Source organism: Apus apus, chromosome 14 (genome assembly GCF_020740795.1).
Source record: "Apus apus isolate bApuApu2 chromosome 14, bApuApu2.pri.cur, whole genome shotgun sequence".
NCBI lineage: Eukaryota > Metazoa > Chordata > Aves > Apodiformes > Apodidae > Apus > Apus apus.
In genome coordinates, this window is record NC_067295.1 from 1,500,736 (window position 1) to 1,523,545 (window position 22,810).

General features: G+C 59.0%; 2 protein-coding genes across 2 annotated transcripts; one reads left to right on the plus strand and one right to left on the minus strand.

Moving 5' to 3' along the window:
* Window positions 1-11: 11 nt before the first annotated feature.
* On the minus strand, window positions 12-9,885 carry LOC127390328 (testis-expressed protein 2-like). Its single transcript, XM_051631744.1, has 13 exons — window positions 9,518-9,885; window positions 6,702-6,869; window positions 4,481-5,355; window positions 4,129-4,329; window positions 3,724-4,027; window positions 3,225-3,439; window positions 2,898-3,044; window positions 2,703-2,802; window positions 2,429-2,561; window positions 2,185-2,322; window positions 1,862-2,074; window positions 1,462-1,582; window positions 12-1,063 (listed from the first exon to the last, which is right to left on the minus strand). The coding sequence occupies exons 3-13, from the start codon at window positions 5,342-5,344 to the stop codon at window positions 941-943; spliced, it is 2,559 nt and encodes an 852-aa protein (XP_051487704.1). The 5' UTR covers window positions 5,345-5,355; window positions 6,702-6,869; window positions 9,518-9,885; the 3' UTR covers window positions 12-940.
* Window positions 9,886-10,078: 193 nt separating this feature from the next.
* Window positions 10,079-13,013, plus strand: MSRB1 (methionine sulfoxide reductase B1). The gene is made up of 4 exons (XM_051631743.1): window positions 10,079-10,194; window positions 10,692-10,834; window positions 10,970-11,084; window positions 11,886-13,013. The coding sequence occupies exons 1-4, from the start codon at window positions 10,140-10,142 to the stop codon at window positions 11,915-11,917; spliced, it is 345 nt and encodes a 114-aa protein (XP_051487703.1). The 5' UTR covers window positions 10,079-10,139; the 3' UTR covers window positions 11,918-13,013.
* The last annotated feature ends 9,797 nt before the right edge of the window (window positions 13,014-22,810 follow it).

The following is a 22,810-nucleotide window of genomic DNA, read 5'->3' on the forward strand; positions in this document are numbered from 1 at the left end:
TGTGGCACCAGTGTGTCCTGGAGGCCCCTCAGCAGATGGGGATGGGATAAGTAGGGCTTGAGACTGGCCCATATGGACAGGGACTAACTGTGACAACCAGGTGCTCTGTCCTCTGGCTCACCCCTTTCCTTTGCCCAGGACATTTTTTCCCTCTGCCTGCATGCACCCAAACCATGGTGAAGATTCCCCTTCCTCTCCTGGAGGACAGCAGAGCAGGTACTGGCACTTCTGCCCCAGTTTCCACTGGGAATCCAGGGCCTCCCTGTGCCCTGCCCAGTCCCACTGACCATCTCTCCCCTCTCCAGCTCTCACACACACCCACACACAGACACTCCTTTTGCTGGGCTGAAGGGATGATCCCTGGATTTCCCTCTGCATGAAGCCCCCTGATCCCAGCAGCATCCTCAGCAGATGTGGGAACTTGTGCACAATAAGATGGTGCTGGGTCAGACTGGCCAGTGATGGGTTTATTCAGACGTCGGACTCATTTCCCACCCCTGCTTTCCTTGCAGTCCAGCTGCCTGCAGGGATTGTGTGGTGTGTCTTGAAGCTGGGATGTCCTGGAGCAGTGATCTCAGCTTCTTCAGTGCAGAACTGGTCTGGGTGTCCTGCACCCTCTTTGGGAACCAGACAGTGGAAAGCCGAGCCCACCACTGCTCCTGAGCTGCCCCCTGACCAGCAGTCCTGGGAACTTGGTAGGAGCTGCATGAAGTTCTTGGGTCTCCAGCAAACCCCTTGCCCTGGGGCCTGGTTCTGCTGTCAACGTGTGCTTGTAGTGTTTGAGAAGGAGGCTCACCTACAGAACTGATGAAGATGAGATGAACCAAGAAGCTCAGACCTCATGGCACAGCCCTGGATGCATTCAGTGGCCAGGCCCTGGCTGGCCCCGTGTCCCAGTGAGGTCCCCATGCCCTGTGTGGTGTCTCTGCCCTGCTGTGCTTCAAAACCTCTTCTCTCCCTTGGGTAGGTCCCTGGGAGCTCCTCTAGCAGGAGTCTGAGGATCCAGGCCTGAGCTCATGATGGGAACGATGAGATCATCCATGTTTGGCATCACCAGGATTTTCTGAAAAGAAGAATCCAGAATAACAAGTAAGTGGTTCTGGAGGCCACTACCTGCCTGGTGACGCCTCTGCCTGGAAGTGGCCTTGGCAGGAGCTACAGGAGCTCAGATCAGAGACTTCACTGTCTTCAGACACTTGGGAGGTGTTTGCCTGGGACTTTCAGACTTGGGGCAGGGCTGGGAGGAAACTGCTTTTCCTCAGGCTCTCAAGTGCTCAGAGCACCAGCCCTTGGAGCTGGTCAGTGGATTGTGTTTCTTGACTGTCCAGAGCTGGACAGACCAGATCAGATGTTGGCTTTTTATAGAGACAACCCTGGCCCAAGCAGAGGTCGGATTATCCCTGATCTCAGCAACGCCCCCACTGCAGCAGGGCGTGCTGGGTGCTTCAGTGGGACAGGCACCTGAAATTCGTGCTGCAGCTTCTTCTCGATCCACTCGGTGACGTGGAGGAAGGTCACCTCCCGCTCGCCCAGCTTCGGCCGCACCTTCAGCTCCAGCTGGGGTGGGACTCGGAAGCTGTACCTGTGAGGGGAAAGAGGCAGGAAGCATCACATCCCAAATAGGTGTTACAGCCCAAGTGGCCCCACTGCTGGGTTTTGGGGACCTGCCTTCTGGGAGGAGGAGGCCAGGGTGCAGCGAGAGCTCTGGGTCCCCAGATCCTGCCTGGGAGGACACCCTGGCTTGCTGGCACCCCAGATGAACCCAAAGCCCCAGAGCTGGCTCCTTGGCCAAGACACAGGGAGCAAGGGGAGCTGGAAAGAGGGTGTGTGTGTGTCCACACGGAGGAAGAAGAGCTGGTACCAGACACGGTCCGTGGGTGGTGGTGGGACATTCACAGCCAAGGTGCCTGCCAGCTCCTGCACCTCCACCGTCAGCAGCAGCGGCGTGTTGGAAACCTCCTCGATCTTCTTCTTGATGAACTCGTTTTCAGTGGCCTTCTGGAAGTACTTGGACTTGGCAATCTTGTCCACAAAGCGCAGGATCTTCCGGCTCGTGCTGTTGCCGCTGACGTGGCTAAAGTGAGGGGAGAGACCTGGATTCAGCATCCCCCAGCCTCTGCCACAGCACCCTCAGGGACAGAAGTCCCCTGGGAAGGGCTGCCACAACCCCACACAGCCCCTTACCCCTCGGTGCCGGGTGGTGGGCCCCGCTCCCCAGGGGCTCCCGTGGGCTCTGTGGTGGCCACGTCTTCCTCGTCGGAGGAGCCGGCGCTGGAGGACTCTGCGTCGCTGTCTGCCAGCAGGATCAGCCGTGGCCTGGCCCTGCCAGCCCCAGGGAGCATCAGGGGGTGCCCCAGGGCCAGCACACACTCACCTCACTCAGGACAGAGGAGGAGGAGGATGGACCCCAGCTGGGCAGTCCCCTTACCCCTCTCTGCCTGCCTCTGCCTGGCCGCTCTCCTCTGCAGCGCTCTCCTTCCCCAGCTTGCAGAGGTTCATCTTTGTCTCCAGGGTCATCTGCAACGAGCCACTGTAGGTGACCTCCATGTCCACCCAGAGTCCTGCCGGGGAGAGGGATGGGGTGAGCCCCTGTCAGCACCACGGGGGCTGAGGACTGCTGCTGTGCTTGCTGAAACCTCCCTGCCTGGCACCTCTGTAACTGCTGCTGTGGAGCTGTCCCTGCCAGCCTCTGGGGCTCTTACCTCGGTCATCAATAGTGGGGTTGGAGGCGCTGAGGACCGAGGGGATGGATGTGCCCATGTCCAGCTCCGTCAGTGCCAGCTCGTTCATGAAATATGGGAGCTGATGGACGGAAACCACGTAGGGATGGTCACCACAGCCTGGCACCTACCTCGGGATCAGGCTCCCGCAGGTGCTGTGACACTCCTGCCTCTCACCTTGATCTTGCTCAATTTCTTCTGGATCTTGCTGGACACCTGCTCTGCCCAGTACTGTTCCCGGAGGAAGTCCCAGAAGATGCGCCCCACCAGGGCGTTCATCCAGGCCATGCATGTCTCCCCACGCCCCGCCTGCTCCTCGCCAAGCTGTGGAGGGAAAGAAGCCACGAGCCCCTGGAGCAAGGTGGGACCTGCTGGCTGGGACCTGCTCCCCTGCACCATGACTTGGCTGCTCAAACCATGGGAGGGATGAGAGGAACCAGCGGGCTGGAAGAGGCAGCACGTAGGGTCGTGTCCCGCTCCTGGTGCTGGATTTGTCCCACTCACCTTGGTGGGTGTGGGGCTGCTCATCACCTCGTGAGAGGGGCTGTGGTCTGGGCTGCCCCCTGCCTGTGCTGGCACGAATCGGGCCATGTAGGTGCTGTAATCTAGGAAAATCTGTTGGACACTTCCTGCCAGGTCCTTAGGTGGGATGGCAGAGGGGATGTCCTCGGCGCTCCCTCCGCTGCTGCTGCCGCTGCTCTGTGGAGCCAGTCCCATGTCTGGGGACACAGGGACATGAGCGGTTCATGATGGCATGAGAGGTGACATGCTGCCCCTCCACATTGCCAGTGACAAGCCACCCACCCTATGGGGTGGCTGAGGGGGGCCCTGTGCTGGTGGTGAGATGGATTCTCCAGGCTCTCCCTGCCACTGCCAATGCTCTGTGCTCCTCCATCCCCCCTGCTCCCTGCTGCCTACCCAGGCCTTGGTCTCCCAGCACACATGTGGCTCCCACCTAGATGAGTCCTGGCACAGAGCAGAGGCCACAGTGGCCACATCTCACCTGCCCTGCCTTCGCCATGGCTGCTGCTGGGGGTCCCACGGGAGGCTCGCACGAGGTGCTGGTACCACTCCTCCTTCTCCCTCCCTGTCCGCCCAAACAGGTACAGACACCTCTCCCTGGAATCCCCTGGGACATCCTGCCCGGGCACTGGCCCCTTCTTCATCCCTTCATCCCTCTGCAGCTCCGGGTTGTGCTCCTCACTGCTCCTGCACTCCACTTCTCCCAGGTCAGGGAGGAGGATGCAGATGGGGTATTTCTTGTTCCATGTCCTCTTTCGGGCCAGGCTGGGGGGGCAGAGCAAGACCTGCAACACCAGGAGTGGCAATGAGGCTGGGATGCCAGGGGTTCCCACACGGGGAGAGTCCCATGCTCCTGCAGGAAGGTCCTTGGCACTGCCAGGCTCACTTTGGCATCAGTCAGGTTGTAGCAGCGGTGGCTGATGAAGACGGCATCCAGGATTTCCTCCTCGAATGTAGCTCGGCGTGGGATGTTGCTCTTGGGGTAGGAGAGCTTGAGGGTGGCCCCATCCAGCGTGGCGAGCACCGAGTGCGTCAGCGAGGGGTGGAAAAGCTCAGGGTCGTAGCTGTGCAGCTGGTTCATCCAGCCCTGGGTAGGGGCAGAGGGCGCCGGCTGCTTCCCGCTGCGCCGTGTGGGGCAGCAACCAGCACCCACCTGGGCTTGCACCCGCTCAGTGCTGCACCCCCAGCCCTGGGCTCCCCTCCACCCAGCACCCCATCCTGGACCACACCCCTCCTACCTGGAGGCGATGGGTTTCCTGCGGCTCCCCCAGGATCAGCTTGGGGCGCAGGTGGCCCCGTGGTCCCTGTGCCACCGACGGAAGCTTCGGCATGAGGAGGAGGATGGTGAGGAAGCCCAGCAGCAGCCCGCAGATGAGCCCCAGGCAGAGGCCCGCGGCGTAGGGCGGCAGTGGCAGGATGAAGTAGCCGTAGGCCAGGAGGGCGATGGAGACCAGAGCCCTGCCCGGCACCGCCTCCCCCGGCTGTGCTGCCGGCGGCTCCTGGGGTGGTGGCAGCCGGGGTTCTGCATCCGGCTGAGCCACCTCCACCACCTGGATCATGTCCCCGTAGGAGCAGATCTCATAGCGGCAGTTCAGGGTGGGCTCCCAAGGGCTCCAGTCCCTCACCCGGCGTCCCCCAGTCCCGGGACTGCCCCCCACCTCCTGCCCCCCGGCAGCCGCCTTCCCCCGGGGCACAGGGCTGCTCTCCTCGGCCATGAGCCGGCTGAGCCTGCTGAGGGGCTCCTGCACGGCCTCCGACAGCCGCCTCTTGGTGTCCTCCAGCCTGGCCTCCCGCAGCCGCAGCAGGGCAGCCCGGCTCTCCGAGGGGGAGATGCTCGGGGAGGACGGGGCTGTGCGGGACTTGGCCGGGCTGAGCCGGGGCTGGGCAGCCCATGGGAGATCAGCCAGGAGCATCACCCCCCCGGGCTGGGGCGAGGGGGCACGCTTCGTGTCCCTGTCCCCGGTGAAAACGAGCCCGCAGCCATCCCGGGTGCCGTTGTCCTCCCTGGGGTCGGTGTCCCCGCGCCGAGGGGAGCCTGGGGACGGTGCCGGGGTCGGGGAGGAGTCCAGCGCGGCGGCAGCCTGGTCTGCCATCGCTCGCATCGCCGACGGTGCTGCCGAGGGAATGCGGGAAGCAGCTCAGCTCCCAGCCAGCTCGAGGCACAGCCTGTCCCTGCCTTGGTCCTGCCTTCCCCATCAGCACTGCCACCAGCGGGAGCGCGGTGTGTCCCCAAGGACCTTGTCACCGCCCTGCTGTTGGGGCCATGGTGCTGGCAGTGACGGGAGGCTCGTGGCATTCCCGGTGCTTCCTCGCTGCGATGGGATGGAGAAGGCACTGCGGTGGGATGACCTCAGTGATGGTGTGTGGGAACCTGCCTGTATAACGAGGATAAACCTCAGCCAGGCAATTAGCAGCGAGGCCTCCGAGAACCCAGAGCCATGAGCCAGGTCTGCAGGGAAACAAGGGGGACTTTCCTGCACCAGGACATGAGGTTGGTCCCGGTGCAGGGCTGGGAGGAGGGGTGTGATGCCAGCGGGCGGGATGCTCTGACTCCTCTAATATTTCCACTCGATCACTGTGGTTTGGCCCTTGCTTAATGCAGCGCATGGCTCTGACAAGAAGCCCGAGCTGTGGCTGCGGCTCAGCAGAAGGATGCTCTGGAAGCAGGGGCTTGCTGATCTCTGTTTTTACTGGAGGGGCACAAAAGTTTTCCTAACACGTCAAGTTTCCGTAGCCCTAAGGCTGTCCCCAGCCATGACCAAGTGTCACCCTGTCCCAAAAAGCCACTGTGATCCCTCCATCTCTTCAACCCTGCCGAAACCGTGGGGCTGGCTCTGCTCCCTTCCCCTTGCAGCATCCCTGCAGCAGGAACGGGGACACCGTCCCGCGGGAGCCGGGGCTGGGCAGGTCCCCTCCGCCGGCGGGCGCTGCCGTACGCCCGGGATCCGCACCTCCCGGGATCCGCTTCTCCCGGGATCTCCAAAGCCCCGCACTCCCACGCCTTCCTTACGGGCTGCGCCGCGGCTGCCTCCGGCGCGTTTATGTTATCTCACGCTTTGTGGCTTTTGCTTTGCTTCTGATTCACAGGGAGTCACTTGCTAGCCCCAAAGAGCTTGCAGGTGATCCCTGCCGTGATTCCCAGCCCCCCGGCCGAACCCCCGGCTGCGGGGCTGGTGCCAGTGCTGGCACCATCGGCACCCTCCGGCAGACGGGGCGGTCCGGGGCACGGCGTGAAACAACAAAACGGGGAGAAAGCAGAGAGAAACGAGCAGCAGAGCCGTGCCTGGAAAGGGATCCCCTCCCCGACACCGTGGGGTACGCCTCCCGGCCAAGTATGGCAGGTGGGGGGCAGTGGGGATCGCCGCTTGCCCCCCATCACACGCGGTTCCCGGTGGCCCCGTGCCACACTCGTCCCCGGTATCCCCAGAGCTGCCCCTCCCAGCCCTCAGTCGTGCTCACCAGGAGCTCCCGGGGCTGGTCCTCGGCTGGTCCTGCCCGGCCACTGCTCCCCGTCCTGGGCGGGCTCGGGGGATTCCGGCTCCCCTGTCCCTGGGGAGGGCTCGGGGCTCCGCTCCGCCGTGCCTGGCTTTGTGTTCCCACCGCGCCGCTGTCTGTGGGTTTTAAAAGCTAAGATTAAAAAAAAAAAAAAAAAAAAAAAGACGATGACTGTTTCCTGAGAGACCATTAGCACAGTGGAAGACAGAGATAATAATAGCCCGGGTTTGTATGGGAGTTTTCATCTGTCAGGGACAAGTACAGCGGGGGCTACAGAGATGCTGCTGAAACGCAGCCACCTCTGGGAGTGTGGGTGGCTGGGAGGGTGGGGAGCACTAGGGTGGGCCCTGCTGGGTGCCACGGCTGGACCACCAGCCCCCCGAGATGAAGTGTCCCGAGATGGAGCAGCCCCAATGAAGGTTTTGCTGCTGGTTCAGGCTTCAGAGAGCACATCTGGAGCCCAGAGGAACCCCTGGAGCCTCCTTGGTGCCGGTGCTAACCCACCTTCCAGCCCCACACGTCCCCAGTCTGTGACCATGGGCACGTGCAGGGCAGGGAGGTTCTCTTCGCTCTTTATGGGATAAATGGAATGTGAAGGTCCTTGTAAGTATTTTCATCAAATGTCAGGGCCAAGCTGGGTGGGCATGGCTGGGGGAGGGATGGATGGATGGATGGGTGGATGGACGGAGAAGGATGGAGACGATAGCAGCTTCAGATGTCGTGCTTGGGACACCTGGCCCAGGAAGGCCACATCTTTGCAGAGCCTCAAAAGCTGCCAGTGCCCCAGCTGGGCAGGGACACAAGGTCCCAACAACTGCTGACCCCCCTCGCCACTCTGGAAAACACCAAAGCCATAAAAATCAAAAAGGTTCTCCGCTCAACCCAGATTCCAAATTTCTGCTCCTTGCTCTAGTTCAAACTTGGACCTGATGTGACACAGAGACAAGACAAAATCTCCACACACCAGGGTCTGCCCCATCAGTGCCCTGAGCCCTTGCTCCCAGGTGGCACTGCCCAACTAGTGTTTGCTTTTGTTGGGAAATCAGGGAAAGTTAATTGAAAAAATAATTCCCAGAGCCTCTCCAGTTAATTAGAGGTGGCAAAGGGCTGGCACTGCTGGCAGGGATGGTGGCACAGCTCTGCCTGGGCACAGAGGAGGCTCTCATTGCCCAGCCAAATGAGCTGGAAATCCCTTCCCTAATTATCTCCACAATACACGAGTACAGAAACAAAACTGCTGTGGTTATTTGTGCTGTAACTGGAGACCTCTCAGCATCACCCCATGATTTGGGATCTTGGGGCTTGGAATAACGTCCTGCTGCAACCTCAAGGCAGAGCTGTGGGAATGGGCAGGGCAGCTCCCTCTGCTGCTCCCGCCTCCCCAGCACATCGCTCCTTCTCAGGGGGGTTACTGGGGGATACGGGAACGAACTGCTCTGGGTGGCTGTGCCTGCTGGGATGGTCGGAACCAGCCAACCTCAGCACCCAGCTCCAGCACCTGGTTTGGTCCCCCAGTCCCAAAGTCCCCCTGCTCCTCTGTGCTGCCCCAGACTTGCGCTCAACCTTTCCACTGCTACAGCCTTTGCTTTGCCCCCCTGTCTCAGCTTTCCCCTTCCTCTGCTCATCTTCCTGATACCTTCACATCCCACATGATGGGGCCCTGGCAGCTCCCAGCCCTGGTGTCACCAGGACACAGGCCAGGGGAAGGACCCAGCCGGTTTGTTAACGCAGCCATCATGTCACTGCCTGCATCCTGGTTAGCAGCAGATGTCCAGGTGGGCAATGCTGCCAAGACACACGGTCCTGACGGCTGCTGTGGCTCCTTCCACTGCCTGAAAATCTGCATCCTGACAGTGTATGTGGCCTTGGAGTCTATCTGGAGCCTTTCCCGACACCCTGCTCCTCTGATCTTTGTGGATGATAAAGGAGATGCTTTCAAACCAGCAGCACATCACCTGTTCTCCAGGCGGTGACACAGCCCATCCTTGGCGTCCCACCACCCCGCGGTGCTGCAGCCAGAGCCTGTCCCCTCCCTGCCCAGCCGCCTGCCACAAATCATCAATCCCCGGGGCGGGAGCAGGGAGCTCAGCCCGCCCGAGATGAAAGCCTGACCTAATTCAAAGCGGCAGCATCCAGCGGGCAGGAGCCCCGCTGGCCCCACGCGGGGGTTTCCACACTGGGCACAGCCCCGGGGTGAGCTCCTGGCTGATGGACACGTCTCTTGGCGTTAGGAAACAGGGATCCCTAATGGGATGGGTCCAGGGACACATCGCTGCAGGGCTCTGACAGCAGGGTTGGCTCCTTGGGACAGTTCGCAGCTTCTATCTTGAAGGGCTCTGGTATTTTTGCTCTTGCACCAAGGAAGGTGCGATTCCTGCCACATCCCGCTGGATGAGGACCCCTCCAAGGATTCTCAGATGAAACTAGGGAGGAAGAGACTTGTGGTGCCTTTTATTTTTTTTGGGAGGGAGAAGGAAAAGGAAGCCGCATGCAGCTCGTCGCCTCCCGGAGCCTGCCAAGGAGCTGCTGCCTGCAGTTCACCTTCAGAGCCCGCACCTTGCCGCATGCCGGGCCGCTGCCACCTCCCCCAGGAGCCCCGAGAGGGGACCGAGCTCAGCCCCCGCATCGCCCCTGGCTCCGGGGGTGGCGGGAAGGGTGGTCCACGCTGCTGAGACCCTGGTGTGGGTGCGGTGGGGAATCCCCCAGCTGGTCCTAAGAGCTGCCCAAGCTCCATCACCCGTCCCCTCCCCGAGGGTCCCCCGCTCTCGCAGCACCGGTACCTGAGCCAGGCGGGAGGTCCCGGTGAACCGGGGAAGGGTCGGTCCTGGTGCTGGAGGAGGCTGAGAGATCCCGGTGCTGCCGGGGAGACGGGCTGGTTCCGGGAGAGAACCGGGGGGGGGAGGGTGACGGGAGGCTCAGCCCCGTTGGCCGGGGAGGACCGGACCCTTGCACCAGGGAAAAAGAGCTGGTGCCGGTGCTGGCGGAGGCCGGCCGGTCCTGATCCAAGGACTGATGCCGGTGCCGAGAGAGAAGAGACGGTGTCGCTAACGGTGTCGGAGCCGGTGCTGGAGGCGGAGGGTGCGTCTTGTTCCCTGTGTCGGTTTGGATCTCACCGCTGCCGGTGCCGGAGCATCCGCAGGACCGTGCGGGCTCCGCGCTCCGCCCCGCTCCCCCCGCCCATCCCCGCGCCCCTCCCGCTACCCCCTCCCCCCCCCCCCGGCATCCGCGGGGGCTGCGGGGCCCGGGGCTTCCCACGGCGGGCGGAGGGGGCGGGACCCCCCGGGCACCGGGACCCCCCCGGTACCGCCTGCCCCGCAGCGCCCCCTGTCGGCCCCGGGGGGCGGGGGCGGGGCCGGGGCGGGGCCGGGGGAGCGGAACCGGGCCGGGGCGGCGGGCGCAGCCATGTCCTTCTGCTCCTTCCTGGGGGGAGAGGTCTTCAAGGACCATTTCCAGCCGGGTGAGCGGGGTCGGGGGAGCGGGTGGGGCTTCCTCGGGGGGTCCTGGAGGTTCCCCGGGGGGTCGGCGGGGTTCCCCTCCTCCCCTTAGGGTGGGAAAACGGGCAGGGGGGGTCGGTCCTCGGGTTGGGGAGGTGGGGTTGTGCTTCCCGTCAGGTATCCTACACCAGCGGGGACCGGGCTGGGAGTCCCTGGTCTGGGGTCTTTGTTGGGGGAGGCCCCCGTGTGGGGAGGGGGGGATGCTGCCTGCGCAGGGGGGTCTCTGTAAGGGCTGGGGGGGAAGGGCTGGCCCTTCCTGCAGAGGAGCCCCCGTAGGGGATGTGGGTCTTGCCCCACGTCCCAAAAGCTCCCGCTGGCCTGCCTGGCACTGGCCCAGGCGGGCAAAGTCCAGCGTGCCCCGTGTCACCCTGCTGAGTGCCCCCCCAGCTCTGTGCGCTGGCTGGGGAGCGGGGCAGGGGGGCTACCCCAGCACTGACCACTCTCTCTCCCCCCTCCCCAGGCATCTACGTCTGTGCCAAGTGTGGCCATGAGCTGTTCTCCAGCCGTGCCAAGTACGAGCACTCCTCGCCGTGGCCCGCCTTCACCGACACGCTGCGCCCGGACAGCGTGGCCAAGCGGGAGGAGCGCCCGGGGGCTCTGAAGGTGCCGATTTGCTCCCCGAAACCTTTGGGAAGCAGCAAAAAAACCCAAAACCCCACAAAACCCACCCCAAACCGACCCCGCGGGCTTTTTTCTCACGAGCCTGTCTGCTTTCCCACCCCCCCCTTGCATTTCTAGGTGTCTTGTGGCAAGTGTGGCAACGGGCTGGGCCACGAGTTCCTCAACGACGGGCCGAAGAGGGGGCAGTCCCGCTTCTGAATATTCAGCAGCTCGCTGAAGTTTGTCCCAAAAGGTAAAGGCTGCAGCTTGGCAGCTGTTTTCAGCCCATGGAGTGATTTTTGGGGAAGCTGCTGATAGCCCAGCTGGGCTGAGTGCTCTGCCCCCAGCAGGGCGTTGCTGGCCCTTCAGATAAGCCGAGGAGCTGCTCACAACCTCAGCAGATCTCACACGTGCCAGTCTGCTCAGCTTGGCAGGGACTCCCAGACCTTCCGTGGTGAACCAGTTGGCCAGCAGTGTGCCCAGGTGGCCAAGAAGGCCACCAGCATCCTGGCTTGTATCAGCACTAGTGTGGCCAGCAGGAGCAGGGCAGGGATCATCCCCCAGTGCTGGGCACTGGTGAGGGGGCACCTTCAATCCTGGGGTCAGTTCTGGGCTCCTCACTGCCAGAAGGGCATTGAGGGGCTGGAGCACATCCAGAGAAGCTGGGGAAGGGTCTGGAGCAGAAGTCTTCCAAGGAGCAGCTGAGGGAACTTGGGGTGTTCAGCCTGGAGCAAAGGAGGCTGAGGGAACACCTCGGTCTCTACAGCTGCCCGAGGGGAGGTTGGTCTCTTCTCCCAGGGGATCAGTGGAGAAAGGCAAGGGCTTCTTGTGCCATTTGCTTCCCCAGGGTCAGAACAAGGCTAAAGGAGGCCAAGGTCAGGGCAGCAGCCTGGCCATGTCTTCCTGTCCTGCTTGTCAGGCTGCAATGCTTGTGAGGTGTTGGTGGTGTGTAGCAAAAGAAAAATAAATACAAATAATATTAAAAAATAATAAAAGGGGCTGGTGGTTCTGGAACCAGAAACATGAGCCCTGCTTTTGCCTCCCCCTCTTTTAGGCAAAGCAGACAAGGACCTGAAGGAGAAGTAAGCGAGCTGCCCCTCCCAACACGCTGCTGATGGGCTGATCCCGCGTTCACACCTTGGGGCGTCTGGTCAAGGGGGCACCAGGAGCCAGAGAAACCCCGAAGAGGCTCCTGGTTTCCCCAGCCAGTTCCCTCTTTGGGGCTGCTCCAGTCCAGGGTGCCAGGAGGAGCCGGGGGGAGGGAAGGGGACTGGGGTTGCTGGAGCTCTGCGCTTGCTGCCTGTGGGTTGTGACCTTGTGTGTGTTTCACAGGAACGGGGGTGGTGCAAAGGCTGCAGCTCCTCCTCTTACCCCTTCCCCAGCAATCCCTGGCACCCTCCCCTCTGCCGTCAGCAGCTCCTGCCGGGTCCCTGGGGCTCCAGCCCAGCCTCCTGCCTTGCTCAGCTCCTCGGGGGTTTGGCTGTTGAACCAGCCGAGCCGGGACACTCTCCAGATCGTAGCCGGGAGGGGCGGATTCCTCCGTGGCACTGATGCAATCCAGAGTGGATCTGCTGGCATTTCCAAGGAGTAACGCTGGATTAGCTGAGGTCAGAGCCCGGGTTAATCTCTGGTGCTATTCTGGGCGGGGATCATGGTATGAATTGCCCTATATAAACCCTTCCAGGATGCTAGGGCAAAGATGTTTTTATGATCCCGCTGGAGAGCATCCAGGTGTTTTACCCCTCTGCCCATTTTGCACACAGTAGAGACAGTTCTAGATTTCCCGTGTCCTCTGGGCTCGATTCTGACTTGGCCTTACACCACATTTATCACTGTGCTGTTGACTCCAGAGGCACTGGTGGTTCCTCCTTGCTGGTGCAAGGGAGGCCAACGTCGGGCTCAGGGGCTGCACTTGGCACAACTCAGGCTTTAGGAATCACATTTACATTCCCTCTGCACTCAGAAGGGCTGGGACACTGATTTCTCCTCAATTCAGCACCTGATTCGTGGCCTTCCCTCCTTGTCCTCCAAACCAAATCCTCTTCGAAATCAATTTATTTTCCATCAATCTCACCATTAGGAGAGCACTGATGAAAAGAGCAACATGCCAGCTTGTTACCTGGTGCTCACTGCTGGTCCTGTACCTCTTCCAATACTGCAAATAAAGCACTGATTCACTGTGTTGGAGAAATCACCTCTGTTCTTAAAAGCACTGTTGTTGGCCTCCCAGTGCATCTGCCCTGGGGTTCCTTCTCTGCTGGGTCTGCCCAGTGCTGGGTGCAGGGGTGGGGAGGCTGCCCAGGGGTGGGCTGTGTGCAAGGTGGGCACACATGTGGGTGCAAACACAGGCACAAAGCCCTGGCCAGAAGCTGAGAGCAGATTTCACCTGGAATCTCTGCCTCCAGCTGCAGACCCGATGACCTGAGGTGTGGACACCCTGTCTCACATCCAGTGTGGTCTCATCACCCAGGGAGTTGGCCTGAGGTCAATGTGTGTGATTTTTATCCTGTTTTTGTTACCATTACCCCAGGTTTTGCTGTGTGAAAGGGGGATGCTGATGTACTGGAGGCCTTTGGCCATTCCCAGGGTCAAAGCTTTCCTTGGGGATGGTTGTGAACTGGACCAAAAGGAATTTTTTCCCAACTGAAGCTAATTTTATCTTGTACCATAGCATGTTCTTGGTACTTCCTGGGCTGTCAGGATTTTCTGGGCAGAGGGGATGTGAGTTTTAGCAGTGTCTCACAATAGTTCCCCTGCATGGAGTCTGCAGGACTGGTACCTACAGCCCTTCTCTGCCTCCCAGACATCTCCTCAACCCTTAGCATTGGATACTGGGATCATGGAGGCTGGAGACTCGAGCTGAGCTTTGCCCGACTCCAGTTCCCTCCTCCAAGGGGTTAAAGTTTGCTTGGAGCCAGGAGCCAGGTCTCCTCCTGCCCTGCCTCTGGCTCCTGCCCCGCTGCTGTCCCCGGGAACGGGACAACCTCTGCCTCTAATTATTAATCAGGTCCCAGCCTGAGGGTTCAAGCTCCTTTTCAACCCGTTAAGCCCCTGATCGGCTGCTTTGCCCCTGGTTTGGCTGCACAAACTGCCCCTTTGCTGCCCAGCCGGGAGCATCCACCTCTGGGACACCTCCCACCCCGTTGCCCCTAGGAATGAGGGTAGTTTTTTCGGGGGGTGGGGGGGGATTTCCTCGGAGATGCTGCAGTGGAAGGAAACCTCCCGGGAATGCCGGTGGCGATGATTTCTGCCGCTGGTGGGGAGCCAGCCGTGCTCCCGCGCTTTCCTTGCAGTTCATGGATGCGGGCACGGGAGGGTGCAAGTGCTTTTCCCAACCCTTCCCCAGGCCCTGCAGGGAGGGAAAGGATGGGTGCTGGGGTGGACAAGGTGGTGCCTCCCCTTTCTGTGCCTCTTTAGCAAGGAAAATCACCTGGAGCAAAATAAAATGAAATAAAATGAAATAAAATAAAATCATCTGGATAGTTTTAATAGGGATGAGACGTTTTTCCGGGAAATCTGCCCGGAACCAGCAATGCCAGCGGGGGGTTTGGCCAGGGCTGTCGGCAATGCCTGGTGCTGAGGGTGCAGGATGCGATCCCTCAGGGGCAGATCCCATCCCTGCCCCTTCCCAGCTCCTCCGAGCACCCCTGGGCACCCGAGGGTCCCTCCTGCTCCCCAGGATCCCTGCGGGTGCTCTGGAGCTGCTCGGTGGCACCGGCATCCCAGCCCTCCCTGCCCTCCCTCCCCCTCTCGTTATCCCACTAATGACAATTCTGCCTCAATAAGAGGATTTTGCTCAGCGGGGCAGGAGCGGCCCCACACCAGCCTCGTGGCTTTACTGCCAGAAATCGAATTACATTGCCAGGCCGAGGCAAACTTCCCTGGCTGTTTAAAAAATCATTCATTTCCTCGGCCGTAGCCTCCAGCTGACCTCCTCCTTTCATGTTTTCAGTTTCTTATTTGCACGCCACGAAGAGGAGCTGCCTCTTTGACCCTCCGCAGGATGGCCCCGGCGGGCGGCAGAGCAGCCAGAGCCCAGCGAGATGCAGATTAATTCTCCTCGTAAAGACAAGCCCCGTAGAAATTACGTTACGCAAGGAAAAAGAAGGCATTAGGAAGCTCTAATTACTGTTATTCCCTGGAGCCTGTGGGAGGAGCGAGCCGGCTGGCCAGGCAGCACCCGCCTGCTCCTACCTGGAATTGCCATTTGTATTTCAAGTGGGCTGCCCGGCCTCGCAGGGATGGATCCTTCTTTTCTATTTGTGTGGTTTTATTTCATTTTATCCTTCGATCAACAGGTTTCCCCCCTCCAGCTGAGCCTGTGGGCTCCCCGTGCTGGCAGGCCCACGGGCAGGGTGGGATGCTGAGGGCAGGAGGGGCTGTAAACATGCACCAAGACCACGAAAAAAACACTTTTGGGGTTTTTCACATTGGGGTATCCCTTGGGGAGGGGGCAGGGCCTGGCTCAGGGGGCCTTGCACAGGTGAACCGGTGCTTTTGGCTCCAGACTGCCCCCTGATTCTTGCCAGGGTCCCATCTCAGTGACAGGGTCTGGAGCATCACTTTGCTCAAAAGGAATAACTTGAATTGCTTGGGGGAGGGCTGTGAAAATGCAGGAAGGGCCAGGGCTGATTTTGTGTCAATTACAGAAAATAAATGGATGGTAATCTAAAAATACTGCACCCCCCCTGGCTTCCCCAGGCAAGGGGGTGCCTTGCCCCTCCACCTGCTCCACCCTGGGAGCTCACCTGTCCCTCAGCACATCCAGCAAGAGCTGGAGAACATTAAATTATTCCACTTCATTCACTCATAATGACTTAATCTCTCTCTATTCTGAGTGGGAATATTCCCCTATTCCCACCCCGAGGGGCTGCTTGCCTGGCAGGGGACAACTGCTGACCTTATTTCTGAGGTTTATTTCAGTGAGCTGAACCTCCCAGAGCCACAAGGTGGGGAAATTAGTTTTCAGTTTGTGGTGTGTGTAAATTAGGGAGATAATGACTGAAAACACTCAGAGCGAGTCTGAGCGTGCAGGAAAAATGCTTTGCCCAGGGAAAATTCAAATCTTTCCTTCTTTTTTTTTTTTTTTGTCTTCCTGGCTGTTGAGCTCCGACTCTGTAGTGCAATTAGTGAGGGTTTATTTGTTAATCAGTCACACTCAGACATTTTTGCTTTGGGGTCTTATCTCATGCTCCCAAGTGCACATTCGCTTCCAGCCATGATCTTCACTTTTGATGTAGGAGATTCCCATTCTGGGATGGCTGTGGGTGCATCCCATGGGTGCATCCCATGGGTGCCACATGCTCCTGAGCTCAGCAGGGGCTGTGACAGGGGCTGATGCCAGTGCTGCCCTTCCCATGCCCAAAGAGCCATGTCCACTGCGGGCTCCATCCTCAGCCCAAGCGTGTCCCAAATTTTCAGGGGTGGTTTTCCCTTCCTGGGTTCCCCAGAGTCTGCCCAGGGTGGGAAAATTGCCCACCCTCCCATGCCATGGGTGCAGCCAGAGCCTGTGCCAGCCTCCCAAATGGCCCTGCCAGCCTGGGGGTGCCCACAACACTGCTGCCCTGCCTGTGCCCCAGCGTGGAGCTGGATGAACCGTCCCCAAATCACATCTTCCCTGTGAGCCTGGGGAAAGGGCCCACCAGGAAAAGCTGCTCTGGAATGTTCCAGCATCGATCCAGCACCATGGCTACTCCTGTGGCTGCTCCCGTGGCCACCTTGGTGGGCCACAACCAAAACCCCACCATTTTTGGGCCCTGCCCAGCCAGGGTTCTCCTCTCTGCCATCCTCGTGGCTCACTCTTTTAAGCAATACACTTTACTGTCTACAATAATGATTTGTTGCTTGTAAAACCACCGTGATTAACTACAGTTTAGCCTCCTGGTTTCATGTCTTATCACGTTTCATCTCACACAAAAGACATTTACAGTCTATTTTCAACTTCAAAGCAAATGCTTCTCGTGTGAGCATTAAGGAAGGCAAATATTTAAGCAGAACCTGTATGGTATTAGTGTCTCTTGATGTTCCCTGCTGAGTGAGGATTGATGGCTGCCTCAAAAGGCAGGTTTTTCCTATTGTTTTATGCACCAGTGATTAATATTTCATGTTCCCACTGTTATATATTTGCTGGTTGGCACTGGCCTACCCTGACAGTGCTTTCTTCATGTCTTACATGTCCTGTCTTTATGCACTTCAATAGAGGACGTGTGACTCTTGGCAGGGTCCTTTGGGTTTATTGAAGCCTCCTGCCTGAGTTTTTTGAATTGAGCCCATCTTGATGGCATTAGGGGGGGATAGCATGTTCTCCTTCTCCATCCATACTCCTGCCCTGCCACTTCAGGGTGCTCGGACCCCTTTGCTGCTCTGGTTTTGGTTGGGTGCTGCAGGCTGGGGACCCTCCTGGATGGGGACAGTGGGCAGGATGACAACAGCCTAGGACCAAATTCCTCTGCTTTGAGCAGGAGGACGGGCTGGCGTGTCTGTCTGAGCACTAAACACATTAAGAGCAGGAACTGCAAGGGACGGCTCTGCTTATCATCCGGCTCGGAGTTAATATAATTCAATTAGCAGGAACAGTAAATATAGCTCGTTTTAATTTAGATGGATGGAGCTGCTGCGGCTTGATCCTTTTAATTCCAGGGCTAGGGAAGCTGTAGGAGGACTGCCAAGAACTTCTGCCAACCCCACATTTGCTGTGGGGCCGTGGGCTCTTGCCCCAGGTGCTCGGCCACCTCCGAGGGGCCCCTGAGCTCAGGGAGCTGCACCCAACGAGGGGCTGCCCAGGGGGCCTGGGCGAGGAGAATGGTCTGAACTGCATCAGTATCAGATGGGAAATAAAGAGTGGGAAGCCACCGGGAGGGAATAAGTCTATTTAAAGAGGAAAAGATGCTGGGGACATGTGTCTTCAGGGCTGTGCCGCGTTCTTCGGGGGTTATTTTAACTGCCTGCATCTTTTCTGCAGCACAGTCTGTCTTTGTTCCCCTCTGACGTCTTGAGTCGGGGCTGGTGTTTGACGGGCAGGCTGTGCCTGCCGGCAGCACCGCGGCTGGGCTGGGGACTGACTCCTCTGCTCTTAAAAAAAAAAAATAATTTAAAAAAAAAAATCTCACAGGCATAAAATTCAAAGTAAGAGATCAAACTAGTTAATCTCGGATTCATTTAAGCCGCTGGCTCCGGGGAGCGAAGCACGGAGGCTCTGACAGGGGTGTGATGTGGGCAGGAGGTGCTGCCTTTCCCAGCCCCTCCCGTGTCTGGCTGGCCCGGCACAGCTCCCTGTGTCTGCCCGGCTGAGCCAGCCCCAGCCGCGGAGCTTTCCACCCGCCCATCCCGGATGGTGGGACAGGAGCCGGGTGGGCTGAGCTTCTCCTGGCTCCAACCAAGCCGGGGGGTGTGTGCAAGGGCGCACAAGCGAGGGGCGAGGTCGGGGACGGGTCGGGGCTGATGGAGCTCAGGACACATCCTGCCCCGCGGGCTCCCCTGACATTGCTGCGGAACTGAGATTGCGCTTTATTAAAACAGCTCGTTTAACTGATGGCTCCTGAGATGCAGCACTGGAGATTTTCTGCTTTCCCTTGCCAGCCCACGAGCAGCAGGGGGATGGCTCCAACCCAGCACAGCCGCTGGGGTGGGATGTGGGGACACCAGCAGGGACCAGCTCGAGCTGTGCTTGGTGGGAACAGGCACCAAGGGACTGTGGGGCTGGTGCTCTAGGAGCTTTTGGATCTCCTGGGTTGTCCAGTACCTGGAGATCTGACCTTTCTTGGCCACCAGCTCATCCACAAAGTGAGGCAGAGACCAGCAGCCCCAGTGGAGCTGCTCTGGGTTGTCCCATCACTCCATGGCACTGCAGGGTGGGAGCCAGGGGCTCTGCTGGTGTCACCAGTGGGCTCAGCCTTGGCCATGAGCCCTCCAAGGTGGCAAGACACTCTCTTCTGCTGCATTGCCAAAAATTTCTTCTCTCTCCCACTTCCCAGGACCCCCAGTGACCAGTTCATCAGCTGGGCTGCATCAGCTTCCCGATAAACTTTGCTGTAATTAATGACCTGCTAAAAAGCAACCTCAGTTTGAGCAATGATTGGAGGTGTCCTCTCCTAGCCCAGTGGCAGCAGGTGATGGGCAAGGACAGCTCAGTCCTGTTTGTCCTGTTACTTTGCAGGGCTGGATGCAATGGTCAAGGATGTGCACGGACCCATGCTGGGACCAGGGATGAGCCTGTGGGGTCCCACTGCTGCACCCTGTGGAACTGGGGTGCCGTGGGCCCAACCCTGCATGCACAGCTGATGGGTGGGTGGGTGGGTGGGCGGTGCAGGGGGAGCACAGGGCTGGGTCTGGGGCACTGAGGGGGCTGAGCTGCTCCACCTGGTCCAGGCATCACCTGAGTGGGGCCTAAGAGCGGGAGCAACCAGTCCTCCCCCTCCTTGGGATGGAATAAGCTGTGGATTGGGGTAGGAGCTGCTTGGAGGGAGTCCCAAAACCCTTCAGGTGGAAATGGCTGGAGTCAGCAGGAGCAAACCCTCTGCTGGATGGTGAGTGGATGATTCAACCGAACGCAGCAAAGATCCCAAACCTGATTTCAGTCTCAGCCTTTGAGCTGTGTCCTCATCGTTTGCACGCTATTGTGTATTTAAAGGACTGAGCAACAGATGTCACAGAAATGCTGACAAACATTGGGATGAAATGGTGGCTGTGATGGGGGGAGCTCCAGTGCCCAGCCCCTGTCTGGGGGATGGGTTGTTGGAGGGCTGCTCATTGGGGGTCCTGCGCCCACACCCCCTAATGACCACCCTGTTCTGTGGGTCCATGAGTCCTCCAAAGCAGGACTTCGCAGGGAAACTGTGTTACTGAGGTTGGGGCCATCCCTGGTGGGACCCACGTGGATGGTAATGAGCTGCTGGGAGGCCAGAGACTTAGGAAGGGGAGACTGCAGCTCCCTGCTGGGTTTCCCATGGGAAGGAACCTGCTGTACACCCTTGGGCTCTTTGCAAAGGGGGGGTCCCTCCAAAGTGATGGTTGGTGGTTTGCAGCTAGAAGGTTCCTCACAAAGTCAGGTCTCTGCTGGGGCTCCTGTGCTGCACTGGCAGGACTGGGCTGCCCTTTGCTCAGGATTAGTATTTTTTGCTCTCTGCCTTGTTCCAGGTTAGCCTGGAAAGGTGGTATTTTTGGGAGGGGGGAAAGAAAATGCACAGTGGTTGTATATCCCTGTGTACTTGGGCACACTGCAGAGCCCTGGGCAGCACGTCCTGGCACAGAGGTGCCAAAACACCCTGTGGGAGCTGCTGCAGCTGCCCCTGTGTGTGCTGGGCTTCCTCAGCACCTGTCCCTGTGACGGGCAAAGAAAGAGAAGCCCTGAGCATTTCTTGTTCCTGAGGGATTGGTCCCTGTGAAGGTGAGACAAGCACCTCTGCCTCAGTGCAGATTGAATCCAGGGAAGCCAGGAGAGGCTGCGAGCTGACAGTACACGCTGCAGGGCGAGACGGGTCGTGTCTTCAATTACAGCTGCTCACGTGCTGGAGTCACCAAAATATGCAAGGTATTCCTTTAATTTCTCCATTTGAGGCCAGCACAGTGTCCTGATACTTATCAAACCCTTGGCTTGGATGTGGGCTCTGGGGAAGGGCTCTTGCAGACAGCCTGCATCAAGCCAGGGTTCTGCTTAAGTCCCCAGAGCTGGACCCAGACTGGAGAAGTTTGTTGGCTTGTGCTGGTGGCTGTTGCAGCAGGATCCTTTTACCCCCTGTCGTGCAGGGTCTGAATTTCTGCTTCATGTGACAGGAGCGGGGGGAGATATTTCAGACCCTGGGGAGGTTGGGACCAGCCAAGGGGAAACTGTGACCACTCCAAGCTTGGCCTCAGCCAGGCTGTGTCTTCCTGGGGTGTCCCCACCAGCCTGGGGATGGGGTTGTGGTTGGCACCAGGGGTCCCTGGCCCTGCTCTCCCTGGGGAGCTGCTGCTGAGGCATCCTGGTGCTCACTAGATCTCTGGCTGCAGGGCTCCAGCCCATGGGAAAGGCTAAATGACTGCAAACTGTAAAGAAGCCTGTAAAATTAACAGCTAATTAGCAGTGACTGCCGTGTGCATCAAGCCATGCTCCATGCAGAGTGGATGCCTGTGCTGTGCTGGTTTGCTCCCCAGCCTGAGGCATTTGCTTGTAGCCCAGAGGTGATATCTTGTAATTGCAAAATTAGGGCAAAACACGTTATTTGTAGTTACAAATGATAAGAGCAAGTGGCAACACCTTCCATCAGGTCTCTGGCAAGGCAGGCATCTGCCTCCTGGTGCTGCTGGAGAGTGGAGAAGGGATGCTCAGGGAGAGTGGCCTTGCCTGTGTCTCCAGGGTGGGATGGGCACAGCCTGGTCCAGGTGTCATAAAAAATGATCCAGAGCCCGGGATCCCAAGGCCACGTGCAGGGTGTGTCATGCAGTGATGGATGGATGAGGGCTGGAGCCAGGGCGTAGTTTTGTGTCCCCTGCTGCTGGCACAGCTCCTGGGAAAGGCTCCCTCTGCCTCTGTGTTGCTGCTGGAGATGCAGGTTGGACCTGGGTTGTCTGTTGGTGGATTTGCAGGGTTTGGGTTCTCTCTTCCCTCTGCTCTGGCTGCAGGCAGCCCTGAGCTGGGCAGCCACCGCGGCGAGCTGAGCGAGGACTGCAAAACATTTGCTGTAGAATCTGAGGAATTTGGAGTGAAACCCCCAAAGAAATTAAGGACAGATGGGTTACAGGGGAAGAAAGAAACCCGAATTCCTCCTGTTGCTCAGTGCTTGCCTCCAAGGCAGCCCCTCATCTTGCTGTGGCTCTGTGCTGGCCATGGGGCTGGTTGGGCGCCTCCTGTGTGCTGGGTGAGCCACCACGGGGACACCAGCCCCTCTGCCCTGGGGACAATGCCAAGCAGGGACAGTGTCCCTGCAGCAGAGGGGTCATCCTTGCTCTCCTAGGAGGACTTGGGGCTTCCTCTGGAGAGACCCCACATTCCCATTCTTCAGAGCCCCTAGCGAGGCCCCAGCAAAGCATCAGCTCCTCCGCGGGAGACACGTGGCAAGAATTAACCTCCACTCTCCTAATTAGCAGCTCCTGAGAGGCTCCGGGGCAGAGCCAAGCCCATGGCTGTGGTGGCCCGGGCTGTGAGCTCCATCTCCACACCCTCACCCATAGGCTGTAATCACCAGGATTAGGAGCTTTCTGCTTGGGCTGCTGCTGGCACGCTGCTGGGTGCCATGTCAGCCCCAACACCTGCGTGCTGACTTCAGCACCTCAGATATTTGATGCAACTTTTCCCCCCCTCCACCCCAACCACCAAAAGCAAGCTCAGAGCTGCTGAACGTGTTAACCGGGAGAAACGAAGCATAATTGTTCCTTTGTGTGCAATCAGTAGAACAGCAGCAGCTTGGCTGCAAAACTGGAACTGCAACCAGGCTGTGGTGTGATCAGGCTGGGCTTTGCTCCCTGCTTGGTGGGAAGAGCAAACCTTGTCTTTCAAGAGCAAACCCTCTTCATCAAGAGCAAACCTTCTCCTGCCAGAGCTGCTTGTGGGAGAAAAACCAGTGTGCAGAGAAGGAAGGGGTGGGAAATGGTGCATCCTTTCCCCTCTGAAGGTGTTGTGGGTAATTGCTGTTGTGTAGGGCTAATTTTATTATGGTGTGTTTGATACGTTCCCATACACCAAGTCATGGCAAACGACATCCAGATGAAGCCAAGGCTGGGGAGGAGGAGGAGGCAGGAGGAGTGTGTGCGGATGCAGCGCTCCAGATGCAAACAATAAGGCCAATGGATCTTGATTTCATCTGTCAAGTAATTGGGCTGGAAGTCTGTGCATGCTAATGACTCCACATCAAGCAGCTCGGTGCTCAGATGTGACCCATCCCGCTCGGCGGGGAGAGCGGGGGGCTGCAGCCCGCGGTGGCCGGGATGAATATCCCCCAGATGTTATCCCACAGGGGGAGCGAGACCCACATGGATGTTATTAATAATGCCAAAGATCTGAGG

Coding starts and splice junctions, on each gene's coding strand:
- LOC127390328 (XM_051631744.1), bottom strand. CDS start 5,344: ATGCGAGCGATGGCAGACCAGGCTGCCGCCGCGCTGGACTCCTCCCCG. Junction 2,803..2,897: donor AGAAATTGAGCAAGATCAAG/GTGAGAGGCAGG, acceptor TCCGTCCATCAG/CTCCCATATTTCATGAACGA. Junction 2,075..2,184: donor CCACCACCCGGCACCGAGGG/GTAAGGGGCTGT, acceptor CCCTCACTTTAG/CCACGTCAGCGGCAACAGCA.